This window comes from Oncorhynchus clarkii, chromosome 5 (genome assembly GCF_045791955.1).
Source record: "Oncorhynchus clarkii lewisi isolate Uvic-CL-2024 chromosome 5, UVic_Ocla_1.0, whole genome shotgun sequence".
Taxonomy (NCBI): Eukaryota; Metazoa; Chordata; class Actinopteri; order Salmoniformes; family Salmonidae; genus Oncorhynchus; species Oncorhynchus clarkii.
In genome coordinates this window covers 82,285,375-82,305,097 of record NC_092151.1, presented here as the reverse complement: position 1 = coordinate 82,305,097, position 19,723 = coordinate 82,285,375, and the positions used below count along the sequence as shown (strand labels likewise).

The 19,723-nt window shown below is 44.4% G+C and overlaps 1 protein-coding gene across 4 annotated transcripts in view; it reads left to right on the top strand.

Moving 5' to 3' along the window:
* The first annotated feature begins 2,578 nt into the window (after nucleotides 1-2,578).
* Nucleotides 2,579-19,723, top strand: part of LOC139409459 (synapse defective 1, Rho GTPase, homolog 2 (C. elegans)) — a 75,423-nt gene continuing 58,278 nt past the window's right edge. For 3 of the 4 annotated variants that reach the window (XR_011634402.1, XM_071154634.1, XM_071154633.1), the window contains exons 1-2: nucleotides 2,579-5,007; nucleotides 18,153-18,893. Coding sequence is in view for 3 of the 4 variants with exons in the window: in XM_071154634.1 (XP_071010735.1) it covers nucleotides 2,778-5,007; nucleotides 18,153-18,893 (2,971 nt within the window). In the remaining variant the exon portion in view is untranslated. The remainder of the gene's footprint in view (nucleotides 5,008-18,152; nucleotides 18,894-19,723) is intronic. The other variant, XM_071154635.1, reaches the window with a different exon arrangement.

The following is a 19,723-nucleotide window of genomic DNA, read 5'->3' as shown; positions in this document are numbered from 1 at the left end:
TGGATTCCCCAACTGGAAGCACGCAGACCGAATATGTCCCGCGAGTGATTTAAAAAAATTTTTTTTATTGTTGAACAGACAAGACTGTAAAACACCAGCAAATCAGCTCCAAGTAATTTACATTTTGGAAATCTGTTCCAAAGTATTCCCACGCATAATAGAGAGATATACACCTGCGTGTACAAAACATTAAGAACACCTGCTCTTTCCATGACATAGACTGACCAGGTGATTCCAGGTGAAAGCTATGATCCCTTATTGATGTCACTTGTTAAATCCACTTCAATCAGTGTAGATGAAGACAGGTTCAATAAGGATTTTAAGCCTTGAGACAATTGAGACATGGATTGTGTATGTGTGACATTCAGAGGGTGAAGGGGCAAAACAAAATATTTAAGTGACTTTGAACGGGGTATGGTAGTAGGTGCCAGGCGAACCGGTTTGTGTCAAGAACTGCAGCTGGATTTTTCACGCTCAACAGTTTCCCGTGTGTATCAAGAATAGTCCACCACCCAAAGGACATCCAAACAACTTGGCACAACTGTGGGAAGCACATTGGAGTCAACATGGACCAGCATCCCTGTGGAAAGCTTTCGACACCTTGTAGTCTATGCCCCGACGAATTGAGGCTGTTCCCGAGGGCAAAAGGGGGTAGGTGCAACTCAATATTAGGAACGCGTTCCTAATGTTTTGTATACTCAGTGTATATGATCATATACAAATGTAAGCCGTGCCTGACTTGGACTGAAATTGGTGCCGGTACTGGTTATATTTAGGTGCAGGAGCTCCACAATACTTTTGAGCTAATATTCTACAAGAGGAACTGGAGCTCCTAAAAATCTGCCCCTTTTGCCTGTGGTCAAGTGAGTTTTGGATGACGTTTTTGGCTGATGTTAGCATGATGAGAAATCCTCTTTAACATAGAAAGGATAGAGAGACTGTGTTGTTATTCCTCTAAATATGGAGTCATACTGAGGAGGAGATGTCTCCTGAATGGTTCCGTACACACCCACCATGATTATCCAGACTTTGTTCAGGGCTACTTGCATAGAGGTAGGGGTGCTAAGGATTCTGCAGCACCCCCTGAAAAATCTAAATAGTTGTGCACAGTTAATGTTGTGGTGGTCTGCATACAGAGTCAAATGCCCTCTCTTTCTCTCACTCCCTCTCTCCTGAAAATTCATCAGACCAATATAGCTGTCTGTAGCGCAGGCAAAAAATAAGTTAATCATATTTATCTGTATGGACACTCTGTCCAACATGATTCCCTCTGTGGCAGGCAGAAGACAGATGTGTCTCTCTCTGCTGAAATGCTTCACAGCTATCTACCAGTGAAGGTGTTGATTTAAAACCTGATCAGAGGCTATTTACTGCTCATGGTCCTGTACTTTCATTAAACATGTCAGGACTGTGATTTGAATGTGAAAAAGGATTTTCACTTAGAAAGAAGGAATTCCATAGGGTGGCGCACAATTGGACCAGCGTCGTCCAGGTTAGGGTTTGGCCGATGTAGGCCGTCATTGTAAATAAGAATTTGTTCTTAACTGACTTGCCTAGTTAAATAAAGGTTAAATAAAAAATCAAATTAAATCCTGGCAACCTCACATAGGTTTTATTCCAGACTAAAGGGGAATATTAACTTGTGTAAATACATTGTATCTGCTGTGTAAGTACAGGTAGTAACATACAAATATATGTAATGTAGACTGAAAATACAGAAATTGTAAGGCATAAATGATGAGAACTCCATAAGAAATCAAGTGTTATACAGTTGATTGATGCAGGCACGCAATAGGCTACTTTGTAGACATTAGCGTTTATTCATTCATCCTTCTCTGTGCTTTGGTGGAAAAAGTACTTTATTGTCATTTGAGTAAACGTAAATATACCTTAATAGAAAATGTCAAGAACAGATCTTGAGATTGACAAACAAGTTGCTAATAAACACTTATAAATAATCACAGTTTAAAATATTATAGCTATCAGTTGTTATAGATTCTGGACTGGCTTATTACTTAATATTATCATGTATTATTATTATTATTATTATTATGCCTATTTTGACTAGACCTATATGGACTCAGTGGGGATTTATTCATGCGTTTATAGCTTCACTGGAATGTAACCAGTGATTTGCTAATCTGTCACATGTTGCCTCTAGGATACAATGGCACATGTTGTGTCAGTGGCATACTAGGCTGCGTTTACACAGGCAGCCCAATTCTGATATTTGTCCCACTAATTGGTCTTTTGACCAATCACATCAGATCTTTTCACAGCACAAGCTCTTATTCAAAGCTGATCTGATTGGAGAAAAGACCAAATAGTGAGAAAAAAATATCAGAATTGGGCTGCCTGTGTAAACGCAGCCAAATGTTGACAAATTCTTAACATATTGTCGTGAAGTTCTACAATGTAGCAGGTAGCTAAATATTATACTGCTTGCGTACGAGTTTGCGCAATGCGCCTATCACCCCCGCCAGAAAATATTCCAAATATTTGAACAGCAAGCGCAGAGAGGAAGGGGGGTCGGAGAGAGCAGAGAGGAAGGGGCCGGAGAGCGGAGAGAGAAGAGAGAGAGGCGCAGTTGAGCAAGTGAGCTAAGTAGCTAAAGCCAGTCAGTGAGGCCGAGGCAGACCGTTTTGAGGTGACAGTGGAGAATGGGGAGGACTTTGCACGCCCGGCGAATTTTGTCCGCAGAAAGGGTGCTCAAACTCGATCTCTACCCATCTGAGAGCGTGTGCTGAAACTGGAGAAACACCGGTGGACAGGAAGGAATGGCTGATCCTCTGAGGAGGAATTTATTAGCAAAACTTCGGGGGAAGAAATCTAAGAAAGGGACGCCGGCTGGTGGATACGGCGCTGCGACTAATGGGGGCAGAGCAGGTAAAGGAAAAGTTTCTCAAAACCCAGACGGCCAAACTCGTCCAGTAGTAATGTTCGCAGAGTTGCATTGTCTGACAGACAACATCATGAGAGGTAACGATAGTTACGTTAACGACATTGTAGTAAACAAGGTTGGATTAGATCAAGAGCAGAGCACGGTAGGAGTTGTTGAGACGAGTGAGTTTCCCCAGCAGTACGAGGCTTCAGCTAACATGCACATAAACACTAGCCGGGGGCCGGGGGACAATCAGGGTAGCGGGTGCTCCGGGATTAGGGGTCGAGTAAATGAGGAACTCTTGGGGGTCTCACTTCAAAGAGCAACTCAGTACGAGGGGAACGATAGAGACGAGATGATCAGAATCCATAAACAAGGGCCCGGCTACTTCTCTGGACAATTACAACAAGGACACATAGGTAGAGCGCACGAACAGAGAAAACACTTTGTCCCCATTCCGCGACAGTATAGCGCAGGGGATTCAATAGGGTTTGGGAGCAATAGTCCTAATAATCACATTATATACCACAGAAGGCCTGATGGGGTAGTTAAAATGACAAATGGCCACTATCCTGCTTCAAAGAGTAATGGAACAAATGTCTGCTTTGACAAAGATCTAAAGACTCGAGTAAGCCACGGGCAGACAGACGACTCCTGCCATCAAACTGTGTACAACTACAAGGCAGACAACGGGCAGAGGTCTATAAATGATTTCAAAGTTACTGCAAACGTGCATCCTGGCCACAACCAAATATTAAAAACCAATGTTACAAATAACGGGACGCAAATGTGTCCGCCGGGTATCCCGTGTGCGCATCATCCGGACCGTAATTACACCGAGGAAAACATTGTGATTAGAAACATAGAGAGTTACGGGAGCTCGCCTGAATTTACAGGGGACAACATTAGGGTGACCCATTTGCAGAGCCCGACATTTTTCCCCACTGAATTAGAGATATGCGACGTTAATGTGGCCTCCCACTTCATATGCGCAAGAGAAGGAGCACTCCGACACTACTCTCTAGATAGCGAGGATGATGATTATTATGATAATGTAATTCTTCCCTTTTATGTATCTGAGTCGTTAGGTCCAAATGATAGAAAAAGCTCAGATAAAATAGAAGCCATAGAGTCGGGAAAAGATGTTCCCAAAGGACAAGTCATTAGCGACAGTGTGCAGGAGACAGACAGACTGCGGAGCCAGTTGAAAGAGGCCTATTACCTTCTTATAAACACCATGCATGATATTAGTTTTGATGGTCAGGTCAGTGTCAACGGTTTTATAGATCAGGCAAGTTCCTCCAGTCACTCTCGGGACAGCATGTGCTCACGGTTGTCCATCAAGCACGTGGACAGTGATGCTTGGTCGTCGGGAGAGCACAGTGTCCAACAGGTGTCTGACACAGACTCCATCCTGTTGTGCCTGCTGAGTGAAAAACGAGTGGATCCAAGTCTCAAAAAAAATGTCATTAGCAAGAGCCTCGTGAATCTATCTGCTAGCAGGATTGGGCCTCCCTTACTGCGTTCCACTAGTGACAGAGCTATCAAATACCGCAGTGGTGCGCACAATGCGCCCTGCATCCAGGCCCTCGGTTCCCAAAGCCCTGCCTGTGAGAATGGGGATGGAGCAAGTAGGCCACAGGCTGTTGGAGCCTCTGACCCGTTTGAGAAACAGGCCAGCTACAATGGTGACACGAGCAGCGACGACCTGCTTCAAGACACCGGTGAAGACTTCAAGTTGAACGAGAGTAGTGGCTCGGTCAACAGCCTCACTGGATCGTCCGACAACGCAGACACCCAGCAGGGTGGTAACAGCAAGCGAGATGGAGAGATGAGCGCATGGGACCGGGGAGGCTCTGCCAAGCCCCATGGAGTCACCGTCAACAAGATGCAGGAGTGGATGCACAAAGGCCGTCTGTTGTCTTCGGAGATGAAGCAGCGCATCGCGGGGTCTACGCCCCAAGCCCATGCCACCCACGGTGGCCTGGATAGTGCACCACGGCCCAGCCAGGGCCAGGCCAGCTCAGTTCCAGGTGGATCTAAACCAGCAGCCCTGACGACCAGAGTTCACGGGGCCATACCCGCCGCTGTGGTCCCATGCCAGAGCCAGGCTTTGCATCAGTCAGGTAGGAAGGGAGGTGGTGGCCCCCCCTGGTGGAGCCACTCTCCGGTCCAGGGAATCTCCCCCCTGTCGTCCTCCTCCATCCTCCTTCACCCATATTAAACTACTCCGTCTGGTCTGGTGGTGGTGGTCTCACTTTCTCTCCCTCTGGATGCAAAGCAAAGGGACGGAATGAATAAATGCCTGTCTGACCGGCCCCTTTGCTTTCCTAGTAGGATTCTCTAGTCTAACTGGTGGCGGGTTCTGGTTCTTCTTCTTCACACACTAATGTAGGTTCCATTTTAACACTGAATAGCACATTGGTTATAGTGGGCCACACTGTAGTAGTAACAATAACCACTAACTCACTCTGTAGTCTCATGGTGTTGATAACAGTGATCATGGTTGTGGTGGGTATGAACATTACTCTTGAACAATGAAATGTATAATGTGTATTAATGTTTGTTTGAGACCATAATTTGAGATGAAAACATCTGTATCATGAAACACAAATGGATATCCTGTTTTGATATTACCATGTTATTATGGTATTACCATAAAACCTGTCCTTTCATCTGCTGACCTATTTTTTAAGGAAATGGGATACATATCTACTTTTGCAGGTTGTAAGGTTTAGCTGGTGAGGTGACATCTCTTTCTTGTCGTTTCCCTGTGATATTTTCTATGGTTGGTATGGATGTGTGTGTGTGTCAGGTTGGTGTTCCATGGTATGTGTATGACTGGTGGGTTGAGCCTCATCCAGGGTAAATAGGGTGATAGGCCACATGTACCGGGTGCTGTTGTTGACTCTCTGGTGCAGGGCTAGAAATAGAGTGTTATCTCCAGACTGCAGTGGAGAGGGAGAGAAATAAAGAGGGTGAGAGAGGAGGAGGGAGAGGGGGAGCATGGGGAGGGAGAGGGGGAGAGAGTGAGGGGGAGGGAGGGAGATGGAGGGCAGCTGTTGGCTCTTCCGAAGATGGTTTGGCTGCTAACTTTCTACTTTCTCTCTTTTTCTCTCTCTATCTCATATCTTTGTCTCTGTTTCTCTCTCTCTGTCTTCATCTCTCATGTCTCTGTCTCTCTTTCTCTCTATCCCTCTCTTCATCTCTCATGTCGCTGTCTCTCTTTCTCTCTATCCCTCTCCATCTCTCATGTCGCTGTCTCTCTTTCTCTCTATCCCTCTCCATCTCTCATGTCGCTGTCTCTCTTTCTCTCTATCCCTCTCTTCATCTCTCATGTCGCTGTCTCTCTTTCTCTCTAGCCCTCTCTTCATCTCCCATGTCTCTGTCTTTGTTTCTCTCTCCCTCTCTTCATCTCGCTCTGTCTTTCCCTCTCTGTCTCTCTATTCATCTTTGTCTACTCTACTCTCTTCTTCTCTCATCAAAGAAAAGTTCAGCCTCTTCTGCACTTTTCCACTGTCTAACCATACCTGTTGAAGTCGACAAACAGGAGAAGACAGGGAAAGAGGGGACAGAGAGACATAGAAGCCACTAGGTGTATGAAAAGGGATGTACAGTGGGGCAAAAAAGTATTTAGTCAGCCACCAATTGTGCAAGTTCTCCCACTTAAAAAGATGAGAGAGGCCTGTAATTTTCATCATAGGTACACTTCAACTATGACAGACAAAATGAGGAAAGAATATCCAGAAAATTACATTGTAGGATTTTTAATGAATTTATTTGCAAATCATGGTGGAAAATAAGTATTTGGTCACCTACAAACAAGCAAGATTCCCCCCCCCCCATAAGTTCCATGGTAACTTGCATTTTAAAAGGACCCTTGGAGTGAATATTTAGAATGCCAATCCTGTTGTTTAACTTGTTTGCTCCCTGTTAATTCCTTAGTATGAATGAACAAAATGGGCAGCGATGAAGTATTTATTAAGGTCAGCCCCAGAGCTTATCTTACCCCTGTGGATCTCTCTCTCTCTAGATCTCTCTCTTTCCCCTCTCCCTCTCTCTCTCTCTCCTCTCTCTCTCAAGATCTCTCTCTAGATCTCTCTCTCTCCTCTCTCTCTAGATCTCTCTCTCTCCTCTCTCTCTCTCTAGATCTCTCTCTCTCCCCTCTCTCTCTCTCTCTAGATCTCTCCCTCTCTAGATATCTCTCTCTCTCCTCTCTCTAGATCTCTCTCTCTCTCTAGATCTCTCCCTCTAGATCTCTCTCTCTTCTCTCTCTCTCTAGATCTCTCTCTCTCCCCTCTCTCTCTCTCTAGATCTCTCCCTCTCTAGATATCTCTCTCTCTCCTCTCTCTCTCTCCCTAGATCTCTCTCTCCTCTCTCTCTCTGTAGATCTCTCTCGCCTCTCTATCTCTCTCTCTCCTCTCTCTCTCTCTCTAGATCTCTCTCTCTCTCCTCTCTCTCTAGATCTCTCCTCTCTCCCTCTCTAGATCTCTCTCTCTCCTCTCTCTCTAGATCTCTCTCTCTCTAGATCTCTCCCTCTAGATCTCTCTCTCCTCTCTCTCCTCTCTCTCTCTCCTCTCTCTCTCTCACCTCTCTCTAGATCTGTCTCCTCTCTCTCTCTAGAGCTCTCTCTCTCTCTCTCTCTCTCTCTCTCCTCTCTCCCTCTCTAGATCTCTCTCTCCTCTCTATCTAGACTCTCTCTCTCTCTCTCTCTCTCTCTCTCTAGATCTCTCTCCTCTCTCTTTCTGCTCCACAAAGAGCCATTTAAAAAAAGTAATACCAAAACCTCTCAAAGCGTGACTATAAACTTAGACTATAAACGTTCCTTTTATAAGCGCTCTTTTAATTTATGCAGATGTTTATATGTGTCTTGGCTGACACGCTAAAAGTGATCCCCATTTATCCCCCTCCTGGTTTATTTATTGGAAATTAGAACTCACTTTGAAGTCATAAATATAATGCAGTTGATTAGGAGTGTAAAATAGATTTGACGACAGTCCTTTTAAAGTGTCTGTATGGCATCTTTGTACTTTTATAATTAGTGTGAAATCCCCCTGCATATTCATCACCCACAATGTGCTATTCACAGTGATGTGTGTGTGACTGAGTGTCTTGGGAAGTAGGTTAAAATAGAGTAGTGAGAAGTTGTTAGATGGCTCATCGTGTTTGTGCGTGTGCATATGTGCATATGTGTGTGTGTGTGTGTGTGTGTGTGTGTGTGTGTGTGTGTGTGTGTGTGTGTGTGTGTGTGTGTGTGTGTGTGTGTGTGTGTGTGTGTGTGTGTGAAGTGGGACCACCACGATATTGTTGATGGTTAAGAAAGATAGGGAAGATCTAGAATGGTACGCTGGGACAAACACTGGCTGAGTTGTGTTGAGTTCAGTTATCTCCCGGTGTCTACTACCATGCAGGCAGTAGGTCTCTACTCAGTATTTTTGTTTTCGTCAGTTTGGGGCTCAAAGGAATGGGGATAAATCAAACCTACTGTAGACCAATAGCCATGCCAGCCAGTAGGGTGAAAGGCCCACCAGACTGCTGTTTGAACTTTGAAGATTTGATTTTCTCTTTTTCTCAGTACCTGTAATGGCTCAGTCTGATCCCCTCGTGAGAGAATAATAACCAGCCTCTGTCTGCATGCTTTGGATATTAACCTTATTGGAAGTCACACACCTGAATTGGGATTATGGGTAATATTTGTCAGAGGTCACAATATATAATTTACAAGGCGTAAAGGCTTCATAAACCCGTAAATGGCTGACATATATGCTTCACAAATCATTTATATGCAAATGTCATACTTTCTGCAGGTGATATATCTGGTCTTATAGGGACATTTTAAAACATGTCTACTCTTTATTCATGATGTCCAGCACCACGCCAACATCAACATACTGTGAAAATGGCACATTTCTGTGTAAAAAAAGACACAGGAAGATAAGTGATTCCAGTGACATCAAACAATTAGTAGTCAATGCCTCCTCATCATTGGTTAAAATCACTGATGCTTTCCAAAATTGTGGCGTAACCCTTTTGCTGTAACATATAACCCAAGGTAAAGTGATCTCCCCTGCTCTTGTTAATGTATTAAAGTGGCTACAATATCAAATAGGCAGGAAATATTCAATCTGATCCTCTTTGCCAGCTTCCCTCCACTGTTAAGACTGTGTCGCTCTCTGTGTCTGCATCAAGCCAAGTCTTGTTACTGAGCTGCACTGTTTTCTCTAATAAACACACGTAGCACCAGTTCCAGATTACCAGGTACAATGCTTCCTCCTGTCTGCTGTTTGTGATACTAAAGACAGATCAGATGATGAATGAGATAGAGGAAGCAGCATCATGGTAGTAGAGCCAGACATCTTTATGTAGAGGGTGAGTCAAATACTAATCATAATACGATATTCTCTCCGAGTTTGTCTGTTGACTCTGCCAAGTCAAAGTCAAGCACCAGCATCTTCATTTTCATGTGATGTCTCAGGCAGGAAGTTATGTTTTTTTATGTGTTTTTCTAGTTTAAGATTCCAAAGAAAAGGAGATAGCAGTATGAATGAATAGGTCGGAGAGAATAGGAACAATGATAAGGTGGAATTCTTGTTGTTTTTTCTGTTGGTATTCTATGTGACCGGGAGAGTGACACCATTTCCAATTCTCACCCCTGCAACAGGGCGGCAAGGAAGAGGACTGACTGACACACTCACACAAACACACACACTGCATTATTTGCCCAGGCCATCTGTTACCCCTAAGGTCTTGGGTGTTCATTGGGCAGGCATGCCACTCTCACAGGTCTCAGTCTGCATTACTTTTAATTGGCTGTGTGTGTGTGTGTGTGTGTGCGTGTGATGACCACTGTGGACACTATTGGTGAAGGTTACCGGACTCTCATGCCAACTAGAAGCCAAGGGCGAAGCAAGGCTCAGGTCTTGACAAGCTGTGTCAATCAGCGCAGAGTGCACTAAAGTTATCTCAGGGTCGGGCTAGGGCACGCACAAACACAGCGCACACACACATTGCGTTCCCACAGATTAGGTTTATAAGGGCAAAGTCATATGTCTCTATCAAGGAAGTGTTGACCCAGTTTAAGTGTTTTTCACCACTGCTTTAGTTCTCACACAGTTTACTATGAATTAACATGTTTAACTGGAATCCCAGGACATTCCTGGGAACTCTTCACATCTCATCAATAAAATGACCTGAGAAATTACATTTTCCCCCAATATGGCACTAATGCAATTCCTCAAAATGCACAACATGTCAGCAGTAGATTAGCACAAAAAACCCACTAGAAAGTGACCATTCTGGATTATTTAGGACCAATGCCGATTTTTGGGTGTCAAGGAGGCTGAAGGCCACTAATACATAACAACAAAATGGCAATCATTTAATTTGAATGGTAGATGTCTTGATAAACTGGGTAAATGAAGATGGCATAGGCCTATTCACAATACAGGTGAATGCATATTAAATAGGAGTGTGTGCATGCATTGAGTTATTGAGCTTGTTTTGGGTGATCAGTGGAGTCTATGGTGCTACAGATGACAAACAATCTGTTTGTCTTCCATTTGGGACTTAATATTATCCTACTGATCAACAACATTTGCAAAGAAGCACCACTCCTGCATGTCACGCCTATATGGAAGGACATTATACAGGCACTGCTGTTAGTTTGAAGAACATCTATGGGTCCAAAGTCATTTCATGATTTGATTTGTGATCGTGATGTGTGATCACTAGGGATGCACGCTATATCGGTGAAGATATCGGAATCGGACGATATTAGATAAAAATGCCAACATCAACATCAGCCCGATGTCTAGTTTAACGCCAATGTGCAAAAACCGATGTCAAAGCTGACGTGCATACATACTTAGGTAAAGGACGTAATGACGCCACGTAAAATCTGGCACTGAGGAAAGTCGTATTTCATGCTCATGAATGTGCTGGTTATGCTGGTTTCAATGGCATTTGAGAACATGTTGGAAACTTGTAAACATGAACACACTAGCTAGCTCCTTTCGAACAACTGACTCGAGAAATAAGCTCATAATTTGCGCCTGCAGCAGACGTGATACCCTCTTATGGCATTGAAACGCCTGCTCAACAAAACTGCCGACCCAGGCTGTGAACAAGCGGTTCGGTGGCATTCTCTCTTTACTGTGTCACCACCATGCTCAATGCGATGTACAAGGACCACTACTTTGATGCAGACAAGAAACAGGGCTTACGTGACATGTTACATACACAGTTGGACAAGATGGAAACAGACACAGTGACAGTGCGCACCGAGGAAAAGAGGCCATGGACAGACAGAGCTGAAACTTCACTGCTTGACATGTATGGTGAAATCCTGGTTGAGAATGAAACGACTGAACAAATGAACAACAAAACAGCACAGCAAATAAGTGAAAGAAATAGGTTTTGGTTATGTTTTACTGGTAATGGGGACATACGTAAATGCTAACAAAATAACTTTTTGGTCAGTGTGGTGTGTCTGTGTATAACCTTTATTTAACTAGGGAAGTCAATTAAGAACAAATTCTTATTTACAATGACGGTCTACCCCGGACAACGCTGGGCCAATTGTGCGCCACCCTATGGGACGCCCAATCTTGGCCAGATTTGATACAGCCTGGATTCGACCCAGACCCTGTAGTGATGCCTCTTGCACTGAGATGCAGTGCCTTAGACTGCTGCGTCCATGTGTGTGTTAACTATTTAACTGTACTAGAATGCTTAAAAGGCCGCAAAAATGTTAAATATCGGTTATTGGTATCGTTTTTTTTTTTTGGTAAGGAAAATAGCAGATATCGGTATTGGCCAAAAATGTCATTTTGGTGCATCACTAGTGATCACAAATGCTTATGAAACTAGTATTTTCTTCTCATTATCTTTGACTAGGATTTTTTATATTTTTTTCAGCTGTCAGGACGCATCTCTTAACAGCTCAGCTGCCAGGACGAAATTCTAAACAATTCAATTGGCTAGTTCAGCTGTCAAGAAATTGCACGTTGTAACTTGATCCTACTGCTACGATGGGATAGAGCTAAACTGTAACTCCCTTTCACATCTCCTCACATCTCTCATATCACTTACTGCTGTTTATTGCTACTATGAGAACTAGTTCAATAGCGATGGCATTTTCTTATCAAGCTATAAATGGGCATAATATCTAACAAGGAGAGCGATGGTAGAAAAAAAAGATGACACAATGATGCAAGTTCTGTCTGAACGACTCAAATATTCCCATAGTTTGCAAAGTGAGAAGGTACACACACGTGCTGACCTACAGCTTTTTTGGTCCATAAGCATGCAGGAAGATTCTTAGGTAGCTACACCCATTTCCAACCTTTATTTAGGCATTTTAAAACAGTTCCTTCTTTCTCTATTATGACAATCATCTAATCCAACTATTAACTGTCAATTTACTGATACGATTGTGGTTGGTCAGGTCAGCACACCAGTAAATAGCTAACATTACACCGCAAGTCAGATGGCTCCTTGCCGGAAATGGTGCATGTTCAAAATGATAACCCGCTAACTATGTTGGCTATTAGCTCCTATCTGATATATTAGCACCATGTTTATCTAGCCAGCATAGTAGCTAATATAGATAGCTATCTAACCCCACAGATGAAAGGGTTAGTTCTCGTAATCTGTGCTAACAGGTCGCTTAGCTAGCTAGCATATTGCATGCATGTGCGGGCACGTCAACACAAGCCTTATTATTAGTGAATTAACTAAACTAATATTTGCAACAGGAGTTGCAACAGGATTTTGGCCACTGTGTCAATTCATGCATTTCTCAATACTGCAACTTTCTGTTGGAGAATGATTTATCTTGCTGCTGCTGATTTTCCCAGTTAGACATTCCTCCGCATTGTGCAGTGCTCGTGGCTCAGGCGGTAAATTGCGGCTGGCCTAGCAGCAGTTTTGCTATGTAGAGGGACTATCCGCAAAGCCGATAAAGAAGGACCCAATATTTTGGCTCGGCCGATTATCGCTTGTTCTCTAAATAGCACATTATCCAAATAGGCTGTCGCATGGTAGCCTTTAGCCTAGAGTATTTACTTCATACAAAATCGGCATACATTCAAAGTACACGCATAATTGACACTGCCGGACTGCACACGTGACCTGAATGCAGTTAATAAACCCTACAGGAAACCATATAGCCTATAAAATAACGTATGCCTCTTTGAGCTGCTATTGTGACTGCAGACAGTCACAAATTTGATAAGCCTATGCAGAGTTCACTACATAGGCGTCTCTGTCACAGACAATTAAGTCGGTTAACAATTCATAGAGGCATGAGGGAAAATTCTATATGTTCCTGTCCTAAAGCCTGGGCTATTTTCCTATCCAGTCCCAATTCCACTGAAACCCAAAATCCTGTCGTGCATGACAATTCCTCATTTTATTCTGCAATCAATAGGTTGCATTATCAAAGCATGTCTCTTGCCAATGCATGTCAAAATAGCGATATAACATTTCCCCCGCTTCTCTGCGCTGTCTCGTACTTGCTGCCCATATGAGAGCTTCGGTAGAGAATATGTGATCGATAAACGGTATGAGAGTAGATATGGATATTTTTTAAACAGGTTAAGATACCTTGATATTTAAACTATTTCCACTATTTAAACTGGTCTGCTATATGTATAACCATCAACCCGATTTTGCCAAATATAGGAGATATTCTGTCATTATTTGATGGAAGTTATTTAGCAAGTTTAGCAACTTTGGTCATTTGACTTTTGTTACTGCCGTTACAAAATGTGTATGATTCGACAACGATATACTCGAGGGACGCTCTGTGCTTCTTGAGCGCGCTCTGTGTCGGGATAGCCTACTGCTGAAATGCACTGAATTGAGGAACATAACGTTCCAAATTGATGAATTGTCTGTTTCGCAATTCACAACAGTGTCATTGGCGATCAAAGACAGTTACTCTATCATTACTAAATATCAGTTTAATTTGCTCTGAAATCTTTACATAGTGGCACAGCACCCCTCTTATTTAGGGAGAATCCTGGCATAGTGACCATACAGAATCTTGGTTCCAAACACTTTAAATGGACTTCAGATTTTCGCGGTATTTCCCGGGACAATGTGGATAAATATGAATTATTCCCGGTATTGAAATTTGGGTGATTTTCTGAAGAATATTAATCCCTACAGTTTACCTAGTTGATGTGTGATTGGAGTAACTTTTTCATATGTCACTGGTGTTCTAGAACCCGCACAAGTTATTTTTCAGTTGGTTCTTTCCACTACTTGAGGCTCCATGGCAAAGGTTGTGACCTACATCAAGAATATTTTTTGTTTTCAGGGCATTGATATGAATGGCATATGCGCCCTACCTGACACCCTAGACCCACTCCAATTTGCTTACCGCCCAAATAGGTCCACAGACGATGCAATCTCAACCACACTGCACACTGCCCTAACCCATCTGGACAAGAGGAATACCTATGTGAGAATGCTGTTCATCGACTACAGCTCGGCATTCAACACCATAGTACCCTCCAAGCTCGTCATCAAGCTCGAGACCCTGGGTCTCGACCCCGCCCTGTGCAACTGGGTACTGGACTTCCTGACGGGCCGCCCCCAGGTGGTGAGGGTAGGCAACAACATCTCCTCCCCGCTGATCCTCAACACTGGGGCCCCACAAGGTTGCGTTCTGAGCCCTCTCCTGTACTCCCTGTTCACCCACGACTGCGTGGCCACGCACGCCTCCAACTCAATCATCAAGTTTGCGGACGACACAACAGTGGTAGGCTTGATTACCAACAACGATGAGACGGCCTACAGGGAGGAGGTGAGGGCCCTCGGAGTGTGGTGTCAGGAAAACAACCTCACACTCAACGTCAACAAAACTAAGGAGATGATTGTGGACTTCAGGAAACAGCAGAGGGAACACCCCCCTATCCACATCGATGGAACAGTAGTGGAGAGGGTAGCAAGTTTTAAGTTCCTCGGCATACACATCACAGACAAACTGAATTGGTCCACTCACACAGACAGCATCGTGAAGAAGGCCCAGCAGCGCCTCTTCAACCTCAGGAGGCTGAAGAAATTCGGCTTGTCACCAAAAGCACTCACAAACTTCTACAGATGCACAATCGAGAGCATCCTGGCGGGCTGTATCACCGCCTGGTATGGCAACTGCACCGCCCTCAACCGTAAGGCTCTCCAGAGGGTAGTGAGGTCTGCACAACGCATCACCGGGGGCAAACTACCTGCCCTCCAGGACACCTACACCACCCGATGTCACAGGAAGGCCATAAAGATCATCAAGGACATCAACCACCCGAGCCACTGCCTGTTCACCCCGCTATCATCCAGAAGGCGAGGTTTACAGTTTGAATGTGATGGTAGAGCTACCTTATATAAAGATACGCATACGGAAATTGATGGATGTAATACATGTATCACTAGGTGTTGGAGGATCTAGGCCTATGGTGTACCATCACTCATTCATATATCCTTATGTACCATGCATGATGAAGGTGTGAGAGGTGTTGAAGAGAAAACTGTCAATCTAGAGGAGCTGTGGTCTGGAATGTCCTACATGTGGGAACACGCTACCTCTGTTATGGAAGACCCCTTAAAGGAGGCAGCTCTGCAGTGACCAGCTCAATTCACGCTAGGCTATACGACAGCAGCCTCTAATTCAACTTGAGCTAAGGCTAGCACTAATGCTAACATGCCATCCCCATGCTAAGAGCCTATTCTCATTGACGAAAGTTTAAGCAGAGGCACTACGACAAGATTTAATTTGACATAATATGTACATCAACTGTTTCAATATACATGACATGCTTGCCTTACATTTCGTTGAGGCTGGCAACGTGGCATTCTTGCTCTGCAGCTCCAATTTACCGTAAACATCACAGTAGCCATTAGCAATGCAAACTATTCAACAATGCGAGTTTATGGTAGGTAGCAAGCTAAACAAAATTATTTCTGCATTCTCCGTAGTAACATCATAATAGCTGCATTAGCTAGTTAGCCGAATGCGGATGTTTGCTAAAACTGGAATTGCTTTGAGGTCGTCCCTAAAAAATTATAATAATGTACAATAAATTAAGATTACAGATTATTGAATGGGATAATATACATTTTTTTTTGAGAATGATAATTTGAAACATACAGTTTTAATGAGTAAATGTATTTATACATGTTTTCATTTTGATAAGAGATTAAACAAAGTTATTTGTTGATGTAAAAATCTAAATGTACCGATTTTAAGGTTGTGCCATTAGATTTGGGGTGAGGTGGGGTCACGGAAAATGTTTGGGGGAAAAAATGGGGTCTCCAGTAATTGTCTGAAAAAATGGGGTACCCACTGAAAAAGTTTGAATACCACTGCCAGGCTTAATTTTATCAATATCATAGAGCTTTTTATATGAGGTAAAAAGCTAATGTGCACGTACGCACGCACGCACACACACACTCACACACACACACACACACACACACACACACACACACACACACACACACACACTGTGCCTTTAGGGCCCATGTCAATAAAATCAGCCAAGCAAAAAAGAAACTTAGTTTCAATCTAGTGAACTCGGAATAGCTTCCTTACACAACTTTACAGGCCATGTTCCACTAATTTGATTGCACTAGTTAAAAATAAACTATTTATTCTGACACGCTGGTACTTTTTAATAGTACACTTCTTCAACCCTGCACACACACCAACACCCAACTCTGGACCCTATGTATTTTGTTTTATAAGTGAAAACATTCTCGGTATCCAGTCTGTAATTTGGTGGTTGTAGCGCAGCTTGCAGGAAATCTGTTTCCTTAAGAAAAAGAGAGCTTGTCATTAGCGTCTACTGTGGAGGGGCTCGTCTGGGCTGAGAGGAGAATTTACGTATCAAAACAGTCTTTACAGAGAAAAGACTGCCATGCGATGCGTGTTGCAACAGAACCCAGCCCTCATCACTCAGATCCAGCCTGTCTGTTTCCCTCTCTCTTTCCCAGCAGGCAGCATCTGCTCATCAGTCCATGGCTTGTCAACACTGCCTGCGGAAAAACAAGACCTGTCAGACAAACAATCTTTGCATGATTTGCAGGGTTACTTGCTTTGCGATTTGTAAGAGATTTGGCTTCTCTTTTTATTATCTGTTAGGTAAACTGTACACACAGAGCTGCGAACTGTACAGACACACAGAGACATCTCTTGTTGCGTTGAATGGGGATGGTACTTTCTGAACCCTTTGAAAAATGTCAAGCCAGAAGCTGCCTCATCACCACATTTTTTATCTGCCCCTATTGATGCTCATATCGCCACTGGTTTTACTTATGTCAACTGACCAAACCATCCTCCTCACCCTCCATCCCATTTGCCTCATCCCTTCATCCCATCATCCTCACCTTCCATCCCCTCCTCGTCCTCCTGATCCCTGGCACCTCTATTTTCACTGCTGTCACGATGGCTGTGATTTTTCAGATTTTTCCCCTGCTTTGTTTAAGGGAGCTCTGACTCTATCCCGTCTCTCTCTATGTGTGATTTTCCGTTAGGTCTGAGCTCGCACATTCCCCAAGCTGACATTCCAGAGATGGGAAGTCATTGGAGGAGATGTGCCAGTGTTGCGAGGTGTTTGTGTTACAAGGGGCCTGAGTGGCCTGCCACGTAGTAATGACGGTTTGTGTTTTAGTCAAAATATAGCAGAACCAGCAGTGGAGAAAAATACCAAAAAACACATTTCTCATTCTGTCTATCAGAGGTGAAATACAGACGTGAAGAAAGATGATGTGTTTGGATTTTGAGTAGCGTGTGTGGTTGTATGTGAGCGTGAGAAGAGAGGGGGAAGTCCCTCCACATTTCACCATCCCAAGGCCGGGTAAGTCACTGTTGGTAAGTCACCTATGGTTTCATGATACAGATGTTTTCATTTAAAGTAACGAAGGCACAACGTTATCCTTGCAAGGCAAATATAATCAGGTAATCAAATGTTGGGTTTAGAAAACAAGTGGGAGGCTATGATTCAACAGGTTATAAAACATCCCCCACTGTTTCCATGGTGATAGTTGCCAGAAGATCTCTTTGTGTCTTAAGGCTCCTGTATGATGGGATACAGGTGAGCAGATGGTGGCAGTGAGATATCAGTACAAGAATGCGTCCAAAATGGCACCCTATTCCCTACATAGTAGTGCTTTACTTTTGACCAGATAATAGGATGCCATTTCAGATACAGCCTCAGTCTCTCCTGCTCTGCAGTCTGACACGTCTCTCTTTCTCACACTCTCTCTCCTGCAGCTCTGATAGAGAATGTCCACTCCTCCGACAGGCACGAGGTTGGCGAGGGCAAGGCCAGCGAGCTGTCATTATGGAGACCCCCACTCAACACCATCACCGTTTCCAAGAAACGCAACTGGCTCCAGCAGAGCTCTGGGAGGCCGCATCACACCACCCAGGATGACTCCCAGTGCATTCTGGGAGCAGAGGAGGACAATGGACATGGACATACACCCCGACCCCCTCCTAGCCCCTCCCCGGAGTACCTAAAACCCCCCGGACCGCCGCCCTCCCGGCCCCTCCGCCTGCACCTAGCCCAGGTGAGCATGTGCCACGCCCGCGTTGGACCCCAGCCCAGGTGTGTGGACCCGGCCGAGGAGAATGATGCGGATGACGAGGGGGAGATCTGGTACAACCCCATCCCTGAGGATGAAGAACCAGAGCTACCTCACATTTACAGACCCACCGCCATCCCCCAGGTCAGACTGATGGTCCCTACACGGCCCCAGGAGCCCCAAGCCCCCCAGATCCAGAGGAGGCCCAGCCGGGAAGGGGTGGCCGGGCGGACCCTGGAAGGCTGCAGCCCTGACCTGGAGGGTGTGGAGGAGAGCCTGGGTGGCGGAGGTGGAGGTGGAGAGGGGAGTCAGCAGGGGAATGCTGTACATTCCATGGAGCCGTCGGTACAGCTGCACAGACAGATGCTGCACACATGCAAACCTCAGGAGGAGGGGCCAGCCAGTTCCAGCAGAGCCACAGCTGCAGGTAAATAACCTTTAGAACTACGTCTATCCATCTCCCTCCTCCTAGTCTTACACTCTTTCTAATCTACTCTCACTCACTCTCTCCTTTTCTTTTCTTTTACTATCCCTTTCTCCTCTTTCTCTGTACTCACCTCTTTCCCTTCCTCAACTTAGTGCCGGCGGCTGTCTGTCTGTCTCTCAGTCAATCAGTCTTTCAATCAGTCTTGAGACACCACGCACACACACATACCTCTCCTCTCTCTAATCATATCTCTACATAGTGGTGTCAGTCATTAGGTTAGCTAAACCCAGCCAGACATTAGTTAACCAGGTGGAATTAGTTGGCATTCCTGAAGGGAATAAATAATGTTTTCTTTGTGATTGAAGCTCATTCCCGGGATTAAGCAACGCTGTAGACTAGGGCTGTCTGTCTGACTAGGGCTGTCTGTCTTTTTGTAATTTCAGTGCACAATTTGTTTATTTATTGCGATTAATTGCAATGTCTGAAAGCATTCAAAATACACTGGGTGTGTGTGGGTGGGTGGCAGGCCTGGAATTTTTTGATTTTAGTGGTAAGGCCATTTGGCCTTAAGAGGGTCCCAATCTACCAGGGTACCAAGGCCATCTGCTAGGGCACCAAGGCCATCTGCTAGGGCACCAAGGCCATCTGCTAGGGCACCAAGGCCATCTGCTAGGGCACCAAGGCCATCTGCCAGGGCACCAAGGCCATTAACCAAAATAGCCAATTAAAATGCTTTGAAAACAGAAAAACAGTAGCCATTCTTTAAAAAAAAACACGTCTATGTAAATGTACATAAATAATTAGCCTACAGTACATCTAAAGTGTGCCCC